The 18489-nt window shown below is 40.3% G+C and overlaps 2 protein-coding genes across 52 annotated transcripts in view; one reads left to right on the top strand and one right to left on the bottom strand.

The window, feature by feature from the left end:
* Nucleotides 1-16851, top strand: part of LOC127498614 (tetratricopeptide repeat protein 8-like) — a 133876-nt gene extending 117025 nt beyond the window's left edge. The window contains exons 1-12 of one of the 2 annotated variants that reach the window (XM_051868204.1): nt 8239-8338; nt 8834-8897; nt 11142-11301; nt 11441-11530; nt 11701-11745; nt 11828-11913; nt 12064-12151; nt 12230-12340; nt 12890-13029; nt 13904-14078; nt 16376-16459; nt 16685-16851. In XM_051868204.1, the coding sequence (XP_051724164.1) occupies nt 8254-8338; nt 8834-8897; nt 11142-11301; nt 11441-11530; nt 11701-11745; nt 11828-11913; nt 12064-12151; nt 12230-12340; nt 12890-13029; nt 13904-14078; nt 16376-16459; nt 16685-16801 (1245 nt within the window). In that variant the 5' untranslated portion in view covers nt 8239-8253 and the 3' untranslated portion in view covers nt 16802-16851. Of the gene's footprint in view, nt 1-8238; nt 8339-8833; nt 8898-11141; nt 11302-11440; nt 11531-11700; nt 11746-11827; nt 11914-12063; nt 12152-12229; nt 12341-12889; nt 13030-13903; nt 14079-16375; nt 16460-16684 lie in introns of those variants that run through there. The other variant, XM_051868203.1, reaches the window with a different exon arrangement.
* The window catches only part of LOC127498610 (NACHT, LRR and PYD domains-containing protein 12-like), a 362780-nt gene that overhangs the window by 101344 nt on the left and 242947 nt on the right, over nt 1-18489 (bottom strand). The gene's annotated exons all lie outside the window — the stretch shown is intronic.

Raw genomic sequence — 18489 nt, 5'->3', positions numbered from 1 at the left:
CTTCTCTAGGCGTATGGTATTTGGGGTAAAAAGCGCCCCTGCTGTTGGGGCAAAAGGCACAATAATTAACATGATAATGAACAGCTGACTGACTTTTCCATTTCTTGACATGACATGGTTAGATTCAGATGGAAAATAACATATATCAAATTAGGTATCCATCCAAGAGATAATACCCATATTGATAATGAAACAATCATATTTAAAAAATATTATATTAATCATATCATAATAAAATATCATTTATTGTTACTACTGTAAATCTATTAAATATTATGGGATCTCCTTCAATGCTTTCAGAATCTTTATTTTTATTCAGATTTAGCATATGAATGATGCATTCACCTCATATATCAGGACACACTGCTTTCTCCTAAAGGAAAGTACATGTAAGTTCAAGTGCATGCTTTTAAAAGGAAAAAGTATCGGTGTCAGTGATATTGGTCCTGTATTTACTTGGAATGGGATCAATACCAAAGTTTGCAGTATCGCCCACCCCTAATGTGCAGTAACATTAGATCCTTTCTCCGTGTCTAGTGTACTTTCTGTTCTGTGGTGAACGACAAATCCAGGAAGTCTTGCTGCAAGAGAATTAACTGTTTTTTTGGTCCTTTGTCCAACAGCTCCTGTCCTTATCTACACCCTTTACCCCTTACCTCCACCTACTGAACCAACGGCTCTTTTAAGAGTGACTTCTATATCCTCTTACTGTCTCTCTCTCTCTCTCTCTCTCTCTTTCTCTCTCTTCCAGAAGCCCCCGTGTCTTCAAGTAAGTATTGTTATTCTATCCTTTATTTTTCTTTCACCTTACTGTCTCTCACTGTCCATAACACTTAGCCGGCCTTTTTGTTTTTCCTATAGCCTCCCTACACCCGTCCTCAGTCTTTATTTTTTGTCTGATCATGCTTTTATCTTCCTTTCCAATATAGTATCGTTAAAAATGGACACGACTCCTTTTGAGTCGGCTGAGGAGGTTCCCACAGCAGTTACCCAATCAAACTGCTCTCAACATTCATTTGGTAAGATGACACCTTACTGTAATTAAGCAAGTTAGCAACAATAAGCGTGAAAGGAATGATTATTTTCTTATTTCTGTCTTTCAGACTGTGAGATGCAGAAATTGCAGGACATTCTGACCTCATCAGATGTTCAAGGCACAAAGTGTCCTTCAACATCCACATCATGGTGCTTGTGTCAATCTGCAGCCCAAGATGAGTGGCGGAAAGCAAGATCTGATCACATCGACTGCTTGCTGTCCTGCAATGTGGTTCCAGAAAGGAACTGCAGCCACTGCACATCTCCTGCCATCATTCGCTGCATGCCACAAGAGTGTCTGTGTATGGACTGAGACAGACATAAACATGAGAAACTCTCCCTCCATAACAGGGAGTCCTGCATTGAGGGAATTTACAAGCCCATTGAGCCAACGGTGAGCTGTGTAAAAAAACATGGCAGATATTCACTGTTCAATCAAGGTAGAGATTATTTTGGTAAAGTGGTTAAAGTTATGGTTTATTTATTTATTTGACTTTTATTTAAATTACCATCTTAACCGGACATATTTTAATGCTTTCTCACTAATTATTGAGCTTCTCTTTTCAGTGAGATCTGTCCATTAATGCACTTGTGACCCTGCAAACATCACAGAATCAGTTGGCCGAGCAATAATTTTAGTTTGCATAAATGGCATGAACTATGGTTTTATAATTTAATTTATTTTGTCCCTTTGTGTGTTACAAACAAGTATTGTTCTACTGTTTGATTTTAGGTCGGTATGATTTGCACTTGCCAAACTTGCTGTGCAGATTATGTCTGGCACATTGGACACCTGACATGAGCGACCTAATAAGATTGGCCAGCACCTGTGAATGCTGACACTCTGTTTTCAGTGGATGTCTTCAGTACATTTGAAGAAATGAAAACTGTTGCACCCAGTTTATCGAGACAAGGTTTTTTGCGGATGTTGGACAGGAGGACTTGTCACTTTGGAAGGGTAAGATCAGTGTGGATCAAGGTTGCCATAAGTAGAGTTGGGAGAATATTAGTGTAGCTATTTCATTTTACTCCTTTACTACTCGAATGTACAGGCTGGGAAAACACATGGAGACGTATTCCAAAGAAGCTATATGGAATACACATTCTGCCAGTTCCAGTGTGAGAAAATGGCCAGTGTAGAGCACTTCACTTGCCCGGCATGTACACCCAACATGCTTGTACCGAAAACAGCACCGATTTCATCAGTCAAAAGGGTTAGTTGTTTTACAATTGTAGTTGTTTTATTTAATTTGAAATTAACAGAACAAATAATGTCTGACACTGTACATCTTTTTTTCTTATTCTATCAAGGTCAGAGGAACCATATTTTGATGGCACCTTCATTGCCAAGGACACTGATGTTCACCATTTTGTTGATGAGATCAGGAGTAAAATGAAAAGTGTTAGTAAAATATACAGTGTTGCACCTTTGATTTAAATCCACAATTTGAAATGTAGGATTGTTTCTTTATTAAATAGTTAATGTATCCCTCAAGACCAGTTGGTGTAAGCTTATATAATACAGACTAGTATCTTAGTTTGTTACAAGCACTTTAAGCAATATGGTGCACTCTTTCAAGCCATCTTGTGTTGAAATTGGATTTGGATATGGGTGTGTGTGGTGGAGCCCAAAGTGGATAGTTAGTAGCTCGGTCATTCATTATGTAATAGCAGATCTCTGTAATAGATAGTGACTGTGAATGCAGTTTGTCACCCTGCCTTTCGACTCATTTGTGTAGCTGCAGTAGATAAAGCGGAAGATGTGCCTGAGCCCTGACTAAACCTTAAGTAGTAGTTTGAAAGTAAACCTTTATTGTCTCCAATCATTACAAAGATGTCAGTTGGTGTGATGTGTTACAATACAGAAGGGACCGAGGCAGATATAACAGGTAGAGAGGTTTATTGATACCAGCACGAGACAAACAGTAGTGCAGGTGAATAATAAGTGATGAAATGGATGAAGTAGAGAGTGCAGAGAAGTGATACTGTCCTTGTTGATTGTAGACACGGGTTGATTCGGAAGACGCTGGAGAAACGTGACACTGGAGACCAGGAACACTCACACACAGATGGGATTCACACGAGGAGAACAGGAGACGCTGGAGACAGGCAAGTAGTTCGGTAGGAGTCCTTGAGGTAAGCATTCAGGTAAGACGTAATGCAAACAAGACCAGACAATGTAGGCTGTGTGTGTGAGTGCTCTTTATGCTGGTGGTGATTGCGGTGATAATGAGGTGCAGGTGCGGGTGATCAGTACTCTGGAGAGTCAGTGATTGTGATTGGTGAGCGGTGGAGCTTGGCGTGTCTGTGACAGATGTAACCTGACTAGTTGTGGAAAAATTTCAAATTTCAGTTTTAGCCAGAATTATTTTGTCATGCAGAGGGATCTGTGGAGCCAGTCAGTGGTCTGCTGCACGTGAAACTGCCAGAAGAGCAGGCAAACTGGATGAAGAGGGCCTTGAGGTGGTTGTTTGCAGACACAGAGAGCTACTCAAGGCTCTTAACATGAACAGGGGGAAATATTTGCCTATCCACTGTTCCTGCAGAAGGAGCTCCAAGCAGCCACAAACGGACAGCTCTACTGCACAGATATTGCTTGCAAGTATTGGCCCTACCTTGAGAAGCTGTCAGTCTCCATGTTGAACTCAGACCTTTACTGCAGATGAGATCGTTCCTTTCTGTCATGCCAAGACTCATTCAACCAAGTGTGAGGTGCTGCATATTCTTCATCATTTGAAATTGTATCTTTATTACTTAAATAATACACTGTATATGATTATAATATAAGTGCCACACTGATTTGTTAGATAATCTGGAAGGTGCTGCACAACTGCAGGGGAGGAGGTCGAGATGATAAACAGTTACCTGTCTCGTTGTGCCCTCACAACCAAGAACATGACAAAATCTGGTAATTGTTGCTTATTTATATTATTTTAGGAAACCTGTCTTTTGTTCTTTCTTCTTTTTATTATTTTTATTCTTTCTGTCTTATATTTTTTCTGAGATTGCATAAGAGAAAGCTGTAAATAGTGTAATATGACAGTACATTAATAACACTGTATAACATCTCTCTTAAATTAAAACTCCATTGTCAATGCGTGGATGAACTGAAATACCATGAGCATTAATGGGACTTTCCTCCATCACATAATTTGTTGTTAAAAGCCAGGAATGACATGCTAACTGTCCATGATATTGGGTGAACCGCCTTCATCTTGCATTATCCAGCAGATCCATCAAGGTACAGTTTTATGTTATGTCTGAGTTACGTCTACAAAGCTTTTCAGGATTTTTCTCACTTTTTATGATTGTAAAGGCAAAAATCTTTTTTTTTTTTTTTTTTTTTTTACAACAGACTTTCAAAAAGGCTGAGGCTGAGTCTCAGAGACTGGAGGATTTGAGCAGTGAACTGGGGTGTCCAGAGAACAGGTGCATCATGGGTACATGATGTCAGACAATGGGCTACTGATGGTACAGTATTTTATGGACATTCTTCTAAGTAGTTTATTAATATTGCAGTGTGATCATCAGTTCTATAACTGAGAATCTTTGCCATCCATAAGGATTTGGGCGTGTCATCTTGTTTTGTTTGCTATAAACTTGTGGGCTTGTAAACTCCTTTGAGACTGTAAACAGTGATTTGGGGCTTTAAATTAAACTTGAACTTGAAACTCTTTAAATGTACAGCCTAAAAGACATCAGAATCATTTTCTTGTAATATTGTTGTTGCTTTAAGATTCTGTAGGTACCAGATGTGATGACCAACATAACCTTCAGAAATCAACTGAACAACTGTTTCTTGGTGTTCATCAAAAAAAGCCTTTATAATCAGACTGGTATGTTGATAACTCATCTAATATTTTTGTCATTTTTATGTCTTATCTGGATTATTTTGGTATTAACATGTTTTCAGGTCCTTAATGTTAAAATGTCTTCCATGTAATTTTACAGATATTACAGTTTTTTAAGATTGCTTACACACTAAAATGAAAAATAACACACAGTTACTGAAAACTTATACTCAAGGAGCAAAACCTCAGCCCAGATCTGCACTATAAGCACATTCTCAGCCACACACTTTTTGCAAAACACTAAACACACTTCTCTACATTAGACACAGAAATCTAACATAATGTCACTTCTTTGTCATTTCAAGACACTGCTTTCCAAAATACCACCCCTATAAACCAATTGATCAAACATGGCTGTCAGGTGTTCAGACACTTAGGTGCGTAACTGTAAACTCAACAATCAGGTGTAAGTAGCCTACGATAAAAAGGCAAAAGGTGAGTTTATGTGTCTTCAATGTTGCAGTAAGAGGGAGAGGGAGAAACATCATTGGCCACAGAGCTATTTTGAATGTCCCGGGACAACGTGGTGGTAACATCACAATATATGTTGCAGTCACGCAGAATGGGGTCCTCCACCAGCATGCCAACTTAGACCCTTACAACACAGCCCACATATTCACATTTTAGACAGACAACATAAAATCGTCACAGCAGAAGACCAAATGGATGCAGAGCAGATGAGATACATTGTCATATGGGACAATGTAAATTTCCACCTATCTGTAAATATTCCACAGTAAATAATTCCACACATTTTATATGATTAATTTTACAGTGTTTATTCTATAGTTTTTGTGCAGCGGTGGTGCTTTTGAGAGAAAATATTACATTTGTCTCATATCTGTTGCTGTTTGGGTCTGTACTTCTAAATAATCGAACGACACAATTACAATGTTTATTTTAATTTCTGACTGCTACACTGAGGATTTACTCCCTTATTCTTTATCAGGTGACGTCATTTCCAGCACTAGGTCTTCCTCAAGCTTCGGTCTCTTGTGAGTTCGGCTGCAGTATTTCCTAAGCAGCTGAGTAGAAGTTCTTACAATAAAGAAACGAAGGAGACAATCTTTAGTGTGTGTGTGTCTTCCTAACCTCTTACACCTTCATAAGATGACTTTTTGAATCAAAATTTTTGCACTCTGCTCCATGTTATGGGATGTACACTTGCTTGTGTTTTTCCTGCTGTTTATAATGTACAGGTCAATTTGTATCGAAGGGAAGTTATTTGTGTGACTTCAGAATCCAGCAACATCCTCACCAAGAAGATTTTTGATGCGTACATGTCAAAAGTGTGGCTTCAAGAGGAAGATCATTGTGATGAGGGAGATGAGACAGCACTGCACCTCTCTCAGAAGGCTGGGAACATCCGGACAATGAAATCAGAAATGTCTTCTAGCAGAAACAGTGGGAAGAAGATAACTTTTATTACCTACTTGCTGTGATGCTTTTGGGGAAACTATGGAATCGTACCAACCACCACTACATATCCTGGTTATGAATGCTGTAATTTTAATAAGTTTATTCATTTTTTCTTTTAATTTGCTGTCTGTGGCGATGGGGTGAAGTGGGAGGGGAAGAGCGCAGGTTTGATACTGTTGTGGGAGGAGTGGTTGGAGCTTCATTCTGGGTTGGGATTTGACAACAAAGAGAGAAAAGAGGTGGAAAACAGCAAAATGTCTGGGCCTAGAGACTTGGTATTGGTTTCTATAATTAGGGGTACAAAAATCTCCATAAAGCACGTCAGTTTTAAGATTTTTAAACCATTTTCCTTTGTCCTTTGGTGATAAAAAATCATGGATCATCTAGATGATCAGACATTGAATATCAAATATGACAATAATACCCCACTCACTTTGAGATCCTCATTATGGATTCCTTGTGGCTGGATCTAAATGGTCTGTAGTTCTTCAGTAAAGTCAGCTCAATAACAGCTCAATGGAAGTATTGTCATGCCTCGCTTTAATTTTTCCTTCTAGGCAGTTTAAGTGAAGAGGGTCATCGCGGGCTACTGTGTCTTCTTCAGAAAAGGCTTGCAGATGTGGAGGAGGAGGTCCAAGCCGTGTGCTCAAGTTACAGCCAGGCTTTAGGACCAAATGCTGCTTCTCTGCTGAAGGATGGGCCGAGGAGATACTGGAGGACCGTGAAGAAGTTGATTATGAGAGTTCAGATGACAGTGATTTTGAAGCAGTGTGAATGAATGGTTCTCAGCTGGTGGGATGCGTTTAGACTGCGTGTCATTTCTGAGTGGACTGCAGAAAAAATATTTTGAAGTTTAATGGATGTCTGATACAGTGCAGTGTGTAAGCAACATTAGCTTCAGAGATTGATAGGAAACTACTGTTAAAATTGTTTTTTTATGTGGTTCTCCAAAACTCAGTTTACAAACAGCAGGTTGGTTATTAAGTTTCCCTCTTTTGATGTTTCACGGACTATTTCTACAGTCAACTGTAGTGTTGTACCGCGATTAATACTTGTTTTGGTGTTTGTTTGTTTTTTGTTTTTATCCTCTTTTCTTTATTTGTGACTGCTTTTCTTTATGTTCTAAAAAAAGCTATCTTAACAGTCAACTTTTTTCTCTTTTCATAGGTTCAGATGACATTATATTGTTGATACATTATGTGTAATGTATGCAAAGTTGTATTTCATTAATGTCATCTCTGACTTGTTTGCAAAAAAAAAAAAAACAGCCGTCTGTAACGTTTCTTGGTAGCATTTGTCGGTGTATTATCGAGTGCACATGGAGGTGACAGTCGCGATGGACCCGCTGTTTCTGGATCTGCTGCAGGAGACGGAAGTTCCAGAGATGCTCCGATATTTGCTCAAAGCTCTTATCAGAAAGCCCGTATGACCAGGTCAGTGCGCTGTTAGCAGGTTAGCTGAGGAGCTCAGTGGATTAGTGCTCATAAACTCATTATATCTACTGTCAGATCTGCGATCTGTGTTTATTAAACTAGAATGTAACAGCCAGGTTTTATTGGTCATGTGCTGCTACACGTCAGTATTTGAAATACAAATAAAGTGTTCACACTCTTCCATTACTGTTGCCTAAGGAGCCTGGTACTGGTCAAGTTTCTGAGGTAATTGTTTGTAACGTTAACCCTTTCATTAAGCTTGTCGGCTGTGTTATGATCCCTGAAGTTCCAGTATTATACTCCCAGTATTCCCTATTATTTGTTCAGTATTCCCTGTACCTTTCCTTCAGTGAACACAGTAGCATCCTCCTGCTCTCAGAGAGTGTGTTTAGTTGTGACACACGTGATGGTCTGACTGCACACGTGATCAAGCCTCTTCTGAAGAGCTGAAGATGATGTTCTCGTTCTGATGGTTTCAGGCGGCGTGGAGCTTGAAGACCCGGGCTCTGACGGAGATGGTGTACATCGATGAGGTGGAGGTGGATCAGGAAGGCATCGCCGAGATGATGTTGGATGAGAGCTCCATCGCTCAGGTGGCACGTGAGTATATAACTGTCCCAGAAAAATAATTCACATAGACACATCAAGACGAGTTTATTTGTATATAGTGCAGCTCAGTTTTTCAACATCTTTAGGCCCTAGCTTTACAGGAACTGCACTTTAACTCTTTCCCCACCAGAGATCTTTAAGAAAGTTACCAGCCAGCATTTTTGATCATTTTCACAAAACTTTCATGGCCCACAGAATATTTTGTTGTATATCTGAACATGCAATAAAAAGAAATGCAAAAGAAAGATCCTCTGTGTTAAAAAAAATCTAGCTTCATGCATTCTTTTTTAATTAATTAATTTAATTAGTTAATTTAGTGCATCATCCGGGTATTTAAAGTCACTTTTTCTTTTTGCTGTTTTCTGTGTGAACTTACTACTCACACTACTTAAAAACATCATAGAATAGTGCACAAGTACGTGAATTGGGACGCACCTAATATGTGTGTTTACAAGATGCCGTTACATCTTGTTTTGGTTTTGTCAGGTCCAGGAACATCACTGAGACTTCTGGGAACGAGCCAGGGCGGAGCGCCCACTCCAGCTGTCAGGTGCCTACTTCTGACCTCTGACCTCTGACACCAGCTGTTGTAAAGCTACACTGTGTAACCTTCGGCCCTCTCGCTATTAAAGCATAAAACTGCAAATTACTTGCAGAGCAACATTGTTTGTTAATTACGTGAGTGTTTTGGCTCTAGATGAATCTGATGGTGTGAGGCGTATCTGTGTATCCACACTGATCATCTCATCATTGCAAATGTCACTAATGACGTCAAAACTCCCTCCATCACTCCAAAAAAGAAATAAATCAATAAAAAATGAAAGAAAGACAGATATCTGAATAACTAGTTCTTATAAGTGAAAAAGTGAAAGTGAAAGTGACATGTGAAGGCCAAGTATGGTAACCCATACTCGGAATTTGTCCTCTGCATTTAACCCATCCAAGTTAGTGCACACACCTTCTACAATCAGTGAGTAGTGAACACACACACACACTGCAAACCGTGATACACACCCGGAGCGGTGGGCAGCCTTAATGCTGTGGCGCCCGGGGAGCGATTGGGGGTGCCTTGCTCAAGGTACCCCAGTGTGGATGGAGATTGTTTCTGAAATGCCAGTATAGATGAGGATTGTTTTAAAAGATGCTAGATTTCGCTGCTCACATAAACTCGTGAAGTTTACTTAAATAGGGTTTTAATAATAATTAAAATTAGATCAATAAATAATGGATTAAAAGATATATACGTCATAAATTATGCATGTAAATACAGCACGTGAGCTTCTGTAAAGCCCACATCTAGAACACACACACTCCCATCTCTGTGATAAACACGGAGATGTTAGTCCCGTCCGAGTCTGAACATGAAATGACAGACGTCGAGTGATAAGAATTGTAACTCAAACGTCGTTTAGAAAACTAGTCCCTTCCGAATAGGGCTAAAGTTTAACGCAAAGGGAGATATTTTCTTTTAAAGAATTCTCTGTTTAAGGACTACAACAAACGGCTGGTAAGGACTACAACAAGCTTCTTCCTGGGTTGGTGACATCACTAACCCTAAAATTTACATAAACCGAGAACACACAACAAAGGGGGTGAGGCCATGTTGGGCTGCTTTAGAGAAGAGGAAGAGTTGTTGTAGTAGAGTGTTGTTGACATGCCGTCATTTTACGCCGGACTGCTTCACAAACGAGGGTAAATTCAACACTGAATTTGCACAAAAGATTAACATGACGGCACATGCTAGTCGATGAGTTGAATCAACTCCACAGCAACTACATAAATTTATCCATTAACCATTCAGAAACGTCCAGTTGCATTCTAAAACAGTGGTTCCCAAACCTGTCCTGAAGGACCCCCAGCACTGCACATTTTGTATGTCACCCTTATCTGACACACCTACTTCAGGTCTTGCAGTCTCTACTTATAAGCTGATGAGTTGAATCAGGTGTGTTAGATGAGAGAGACATCCAAAATGTGCAGTGCTTGGGGTCCTCCAGGACAGGTTTGGGAACCATTGTTCTAAAAGTTGTAACTTCTTCCTGAGTCTCTCCATCAGTGTCGACTGCGGTTTGAACAATGTAAGGCTGAACACCGTTACTGACAATCCTCATTTTGGCTGCGTGAGATTCTCCAGCTTTGTTGTTGTTGAGCAACCGAAGCGTGAGCTGTTAAAGCTCCGCCCTCTTCTGGAAAGCGGGCGGGGAGCAGCAGCTCATTTGCATTTAAAGGTGTTTTTGCTCACACCCAAATAGTGGCAAATTTGACAAGCTATAATAAATGATCTGTGGGGTATTTTGAGCTGAAACTTCACAGACACATTCTGGGGACACCAGAGACTTATATTACATCTTGTGAAAGGGGCATTATAGGTCTCCTTTAACCAGCCGTTCAAGCGGTTTAGACCAAATTTTCCATTGACAGCTACGCAACTACAACTTTGACTCTTCAAAAAGTTCAAAAAGAAATCATAAAACAAATTCATATGCGGTTTAGTCCAAATTTTCTGAAGAGACTTATTCGCTTTATATGATGAACAGTTTGAATTTATGCTTTTATTCACATATAAACGTTGCATATGTGCTTGACGTGTGAGAACAAACCTGATTGGTTCTAGCGGAAGCTATTGAACGTTGAATATGTGAATAAAAATTCAAGCTGCTGTTTACATATTTATAGCAAATTGTAATATGATGTTTGTTCAAATCTTTTCCATGATCCTCACATATGTTATAGTTCAAATGAGGGTTGTTAGGGTTGACATAATCTCATAGAAATATTGTGTTATGTGTCCTAGACCAATGACTCAGTCAGGACGTCCCATCACAGGATTTGTAAGACCTAGTACTCTGTCTGGTAGACCAGAGACGATGGAGCAGGCCATCAGAACGCCTCGAACAGCGAGCACAGCCCGTCCGGTCACCAGCGCTTCTGGGAGATTCGTCAGGCTGGGAACGGTAAGAATAACCCTAACCCTGACCATTCATATACAGCAGATTCCTGATTCTGTTGTTTAACGGAAGAACTAGTTTGACTTGCAAACATTTGTATCATTGAAGCATTGTAAGTTAACTGTCTTTTTTGTTACCATCTCAGGCCTCCATGCTAACAAATCCAGATGGGCCATTCATTAACCTTTCTAGGTTAAACTTGGCAAAGTACGCCAAGAGACCGAACTTGTCCAAGGTATATTTAACCTAACTGTAAAAGTTTCTTGAAAAAGTTACTTTGTGAAAGAAGTAATTCCTTTTAGTCATGATTTAATGTAATATCTGTGATGTAATTATTATTAACACACAATAATCAAGTGTTTGTCATGACTCGCTGACACTCTGTCTCTCCCTCTCAAACACAAGACCTTGTTTGAATACATCTTTCATCATGAAAATGATGTAAAAAATGTAAGTAGGTCTCATATGATTTTGTGCTAATAGCTGTTTGCTGTGTATAAGAAATCCTTTTTTCCGTCTTGCCAATCTGCAGGCATTAGATCTGGCTGCTCTGGCCACGGAGCACGCTCAGTTCAGAGACTGGTGGTGGAAAGTACAGCTGGGAAAATGCTATTACAGGTGAGAATCAGTGGCATCATGCTTTCTGATGGTGTTATTCAGCAACTGGACTATAACGGTTTTACAGAAATGTATGAATCATTTTGACCTGCATGAAGAGATTTTGTTTGTAAGTACTGATCAGATGCAGTAGAGGATTTGTGTTTGTAGACTCGGTTTGCACCGTGAAGCTGAGAAGCAGTTCCGATCAGCTCTCACTCACCAAGAATTTGTGGATACTTACCTCTACCTTGCAAAGGTACCATTCGGCAAGTCAAGATTTGTGGCTTACAGCTTCCTGTGACTGCTTCCCAGTAAGACTCTTTGTGCTGCGCAGGTGTATCAGCGTCTGGATCAGCCCATCACGGCTCTGAATGTGTTTAAGCAAGGCTTGGATCACTTCCCAGCGGAGGTCACGCTGCTCACGGGAATCGCACGCATCCATGAGGTATTTTAAGCTGGGCTGGGACAATACATCGATGCATCGCGAATCGAGAAATTCTCTGATATTTTCCGTATATATCGCGATTCTCTCTCGAATCGATTCTGGGCTTAGTTTTCAACAGCAGATGGCACTTCGTGCTTTAGAAACAGTCGTACTCTGCTTCCTTCCAATTCCTTACACACACCACTTGAACCTTCTATAAAATAATCATTCATAAAGTTTGAAAAGGTTGAAGTGAATTACAGGAGTGTTTGCAGTGGGCTGTTTACATTAATCTTGCGTCATAAAAGCATTCTGAGGTGCGAATACATTCTCAGACTTTGCACGAGCACTTTTCTTCATGAGCATTTGAGCGTGTGGTTAAAAAATAGCCTAGAGTGCCATCTGCTGTTAAAAACTAAGCCCAGAATCGATTTGCGATGCATTTGGAAAATATCAGAATCGATCCACGAATCACGACGCATCGATATATTGTCCCAGCCCTAATTTTAAGCTGTCTTTTACGTTCACATCACTTAATATACTTTGGATTCATTTGTCTGTCTCCTCCAGGAAATGAATAACGTGATCTCGGCCACAGAGTACTACAAAGAAGTCTTGAAGCAGGACAACACACATGTGGAGGCCATCGCCTGTATTGGCAGCAATCATTTTTACACAGACCAGCCAGAGATCGCCCTGCGCTTTTACAGGTGGGATTGCTTTATTCTTTTCCTCTTCATTTTCCTTGTTGCATGCATGTAACCAACAAAAACACGTATGAGATCAGATTTTCTGGCATCTGATTTGAGTCATGTGGTCACCTGATTTGATACCCGTCCTCACACTCAGCATCTGATCAGGGCTGGGTATCAATACAGATGTCTCGATTCGATTCAATTAATAATTTTCACTGGCTCCACCACAAAAAAAGTAATAAATAAATAAAAGAGTTATTGTTTTTGTTGTTTTTGACAACACGCACCATTAATCCACTCGGCTCAAACGGCAAAAGTCATGGATAAAGACTTCAGGCTGAGCTGCATTTTAAAAAATTCTTACTGTAATGAGAATTTGTACAAATGAAGTACAAATACTTTATTGTCCACCACTGAATACAGTGGTTTAATATTTTATCAACCACTAATGATATTTTTAGAAGCATAAAAATAAGAAAATAAATGTCATGCTTTAAAAAAATTTTATAAGAGGGAGAAATTTGAAGAGCGTGAACACTAAACATAATCGGTTGTGTTTATATTCAGCGTATGAGAAATATTAATAGTGCTGTGGTCAATGCATTTTGGTGCAATACTGTAAACTGTATGATTATGTAAATAATTAGTATAATTATTTTTGTATTTTTATGAGATATGTTTGAAAAAACTTTGAAAGAGTAATGGGGCAACTTAACCAAAGGATTAATCAACTAATCAGAAAATTGATAGATTTTTTTTTTTTGGTAGAAAGAATTGATATTAAGAAGAATAATTGTTAGAAGCATTCCTTTAGTGAAGGTAAACACATGGGACATATACATGAAAGACGGGATCTGTGCATCATGACTGGGGTTTGGTTTCTGTTCAGGCGTTTGCTGCAGATGGGGGTGTTCAACTGCCAGCTGTATAACAATCTGGGCCTGTGCTGCTTCTACGCCCAGCAGTATGACATGACCCTGTCGTCCTTCGAGCGAGCATTAGCCCTGGTGTCCAGTGATGAGGAACAGGCTGATGTCTGGTATAATCTGGGACATGTTGCAGTGGTGAGCAGACACTCTGTGTCCAATGTCACACATGTTTTAGGTCAACTGTATAACAGTCTGCAAACGAGGAAGCCTCAGAAACAATTAATCACTAGCACACACACACTCATGAACTGTACCTGATATATCCAAATCTATCAATTTTGAATCAAATCCAGAGCTTGTGAATCTGAATCAGTCAAAAGATTTGTGAAATCTGTGTCGATACCCTGCCCTAAACTGGTTCAAGTGTGTTTAATTAGAGGTGTGTTCCACTTCACTTTTAGACACACACTCACAAACTTCCCTAAGCACTTTCCCTCGAGTGAATCCTGCCGCCATTTTGAAGTGTGTTCCACTTCGTCAAGTGGACGAGGGAAGTTTATATGGACAGACCCTCAACCCCTCAATTTTCACTAAGGGAGCGACTCGACTCACATGTGCATTTCAGACAGCTCCATATCCCACAATGCAACACGATTGTGACATCACAGCAGTTTGTGCTTAATTCACACCCCCACCCCACACAACTATAGTTTATGATATATGAATGATTTGGGGATTTAACCGCACATTACTTGTTGCTTCCTTAAAGCTGCTGTCCGTAACTTTTTTTGGGTTAAAATTTATCAAAATTAATTTTTGAGCAAGTCCATAACCAGCCAGTGTTCAAAACTATCTCATTACCCTAGCCCGATTCACAACGGTAAGTTTGTATTAGGGGGTCTTTACACTGGGCTCATTTGCCACGGTCTGAGCCCGGGTGCGATTGTTCCCGGTGCCCCCCGCAGTGTTGGTCTGGTTTCACACTCAAATTGATTCTGTCGAACCGTGGTGCGTTTGCGTTCATCTCACGTCATCACAAACGTGCACGGCGCATGATAGAAAACAGAACGCGGGTCAGTAAATTGTGTTCTTCCTATTAATTTGCTGCTATTGTGTGCAGCAGAGTAAATGACACTTGAGTTTACTGTATGTGCGCTGCATGTAGACGGGTTTCCGCTGCTTGCAAACAGACTATTTTGAGGAAGACAGCTGATTACCATTCATTTGCCGCTCTGATTGCACTCGCAAAGCGCGAATACACTGCAGGCTCACTCCTGCTCGAATCCAAGGTAAATCATCAACACTATCATCTCTTACATGTGTTTTATTTTACTAAATATATTAAAATCAGCTAAAACGCATACACAGGTCACTTTACTTCCTGAACAAGTGTGCACCTGAGTCCGTGTTACTTTCATATTCACACGAACAGTTCGAGTGCAACCGAACTCAGACCACCTCCTTCAGGTAGTTTCGGGTTCGGTACCCCAGTGCGCACTTGGGTTCGCATGATGACAGCAACCGTGCCTCGTTTCAAACTAAACTGCCAGTGTGAAAGCCCCCTTAATGTTTTATAATTCGGGTGGTACTGTGTGTTTCCGTGGGAAATTGGCGTATGCAGCCGCTCGTCTTTGCGTCATTATGTCACGTCTGTTTACATAAAGAAGGAGTCCCAGCTAGTAGCTACATCATGTGAGGTTGCTGCAGGTGACAGATCATTTATAGCCTTTTCTCACAGCAGCTGCAATAGTTAAACTTATCGTTTTGATGGTGGATTGTAATCCTGAAAGGTCCAAATGACAATCATCAGTGAGACTGGAGATTCACCCATAGTCAAAAGCAAAAGATGTCGGACTGCGGAGTGACTACAGAAACTGAAATCTACAGGTGACACTAATACACACTAAATACACAGTCATGCAATGCTGATGTTGTTAACATTAACAATTTAAGAACAAATTTAATAATCATTTGCATGGTTTGGCGTGATCTGAGCTAAGCGATCGTCAGATTTAATCACCATTGGCAGCGCAATTTTTGCTTTTTCATCAGTTTGTCAGAACAAAAGTAGCAGATTTGTTACTTACTCCTTCAGATGACATTTTCCGGTGAAAATTCGTATTATTTATTATAATTATTATTTATAACTTATTATTTCCAAGACGTAGAATCTGTGATTCTGAAGTACAGTATCACAGGTGTGGCGACTTATGGCAAACATTAGATTCATCTGCGCTGAGGAGCCGTGCCGATGCACAACCCACCTAAAGATAATAATTCTGCAAATAACTGCAATTGCAGGTTTCAAACAGAGATGGCGACAAAGAGGCAAAACTTACGGACTGCAGCTTTAAGTTTATACACTCGTGCAATATAAGCAATGACGTACATCCGAGTCAACGAGACAGAGGGAAGTTAGCGAGGGAAGGGAAGTGGAGCGCAGCCCAGGATCAGGATTGAACATCTCTGTAACTTAACTTGTTTTGTCACAGGCGAAAGCTTTTCTGCAGACGGCTGCTTCATTGTCTCCTCACATGTATGAACCACATTTTAACTTCGCCACACTCTCTGATAAGGTACGACTCGCAACCCTGATGTGTGTTACTCTGTCATTGTTTTATGACAATATGGCTTCTGGTTTATTGTTTTATCTTTAGCTAGTTTTACATATTACTAATTAAAATGACAAAAATAAACCCATGTTTACATCCCTCACTTTCAGTATTCAGAAATATATTTTCAAGGTTTTTTCAGCTAAATAAATTTGACAGTGTTTAATGAGTTTTCTTTGTGACTTGAAGGTTGGAGATCTTCAGAGTAGTTACACGGCTGCTCAGAAATCAGAGGATGCGTTTCCTGAGCATGTGGACACTCAGCAGATCCTGAAAAACCTCAGACAGCATTTTGCCACTCTATAAGATGATTAACTCTTATCACTTCAATGTTGGGAGATGCAAATGACTTGCACAGACTGGCATGTACATGTATGTTTATCATTTAAAAAATAAAATATAAATAATAAATATTAGCAAAAAAAATTGCATTGTTTTTTTACCACTGCTTTGATGAGGGAATTTATTTCACATAAAACGGCTCCACCTCGCTCCAACACACCTGCTCAGAAGCTTCTAGTAGTCTAACTCCTGAAGACCTTGATTTACTGGTTCAGGTAATAATAATAATAATAATAATAATAATAATAATAATAATAATAGTTTAATATATTTATTGTTTTTCCCAAGCTCAAAGCGTGTTACAATCAACAATACATCCAAAACAGGTCAAATACCATAAACAATACATTATACACATTAAACACCACAGATGACCATGGAATCTGAGTCAAATGATGAGTCTGGGGTGTACCAGCACACTCTATCTCCCGCTTGCAATATATTCAAAATTCTGCTGCAAGGATACTAACTTACACTAAAGGATCTGCTCATATTACTCATCTTATTTAACCTCCACTGGCTATCCCATTGTCACAGTCTCAGTGTCATCCACAGCACCAGACTGTCACGATCACTGTCTGTTCCTGGACTCCATTTCCCATAATCCTCCCTTCCAATCACCTGCACACTCCACACCAATCACCAAGTGCCACACACACCTGCAAATCATTACCTGGACTATAAAGGACTTACACACACACCACCTCACCGCGAAGTCTTGATTTGCCCCGGTGATCACTTCTGAGCGTTTTCTTGTGGATTGTATTTCTGTTGCCATTGGACTGTTTATTGGACTGTGTTTGTTTGCCGCCTGCCCTGATCCTTGCCTGTTATTTGGACTGTGTTTGTTTGCCGCCTGCCTCGACCATTGCCTGTCCCTGTTTGTGTCTCTGCCTTTGCCCCTGTCTGCTTTGGTGTTTATCGTAATAAAGCTGCAAATGGATCCTCACGCATTCGACCCATCATTACACAGACCTGTCAGCTCCGCCCACTAGATTATTATCACCCGAATTCTAATCACATGCACCTGCACATGCTCATTAGGACTCGTGTATATATACAGCCACTTCACACATGCACCTTTGTCTGGTCTCATCTGTGCCAATGGAAAGACTTGCCTGACTACTCACCTTGGAAACTTACCTGCCTTCAGTCCATCTTCATATCCTGGCAATACTTCATCTGCACCGCATACCAGTCTGAACCTGCAACAAACAAAGATCTGTGAATGTTGCTACTTTGAATTCCATACTCGCCTGTTTACCACACTGCTTCATTGAACTTCCTGTGAATAAAGATACCGTTATCTGGGTCTTCTCCTTCTGTTATTGTGACAGAAGACCAGACCAAACAATGCAACGAGGAACAGAAGCTAGTGATGTCCAGAGTCCAACTCCTGATCCGTTCACTGATCGGGTACAAGCAGTCAGACAAACACTCAGACCATCAGTCACCTCACCTTCATTGTCTGTCTCTGCCCATCCCACGGCCCGACCCGCGACATACTCGGGCGAGGCGGATGAGTGCAGCGGGCTCCTTCTCAAATGTTCACTATTCTCCGAGATGCAACCACAGTTATATCCAACATTTAATCCTCATTTCCCAACGCTTCAATGCCTGTTTGCTGGATCAAACCGCTCACTCACACCTGT

The sequence above is a fragment of the Ctenopharyngodon idella genome, chromosome 17 (genome assembly GCF_019924925.1).
Source record: "Ctenopharyngodon idella isolate HZGC_01 chromosome 17, HZGC01, whole genome shotgun sequence".
Taxonomy (NCBI): domain Eukaryota; kingdom Metazoa; phylum Chordata; class Actinopteri; order Cypriniformes; family Xenocyprididae; genus Ctenopharyngodon; species Ctenopharyngodon idella.
This window is presented reverse-complemented; position numbering and strand designations above follow the sequence as displayed.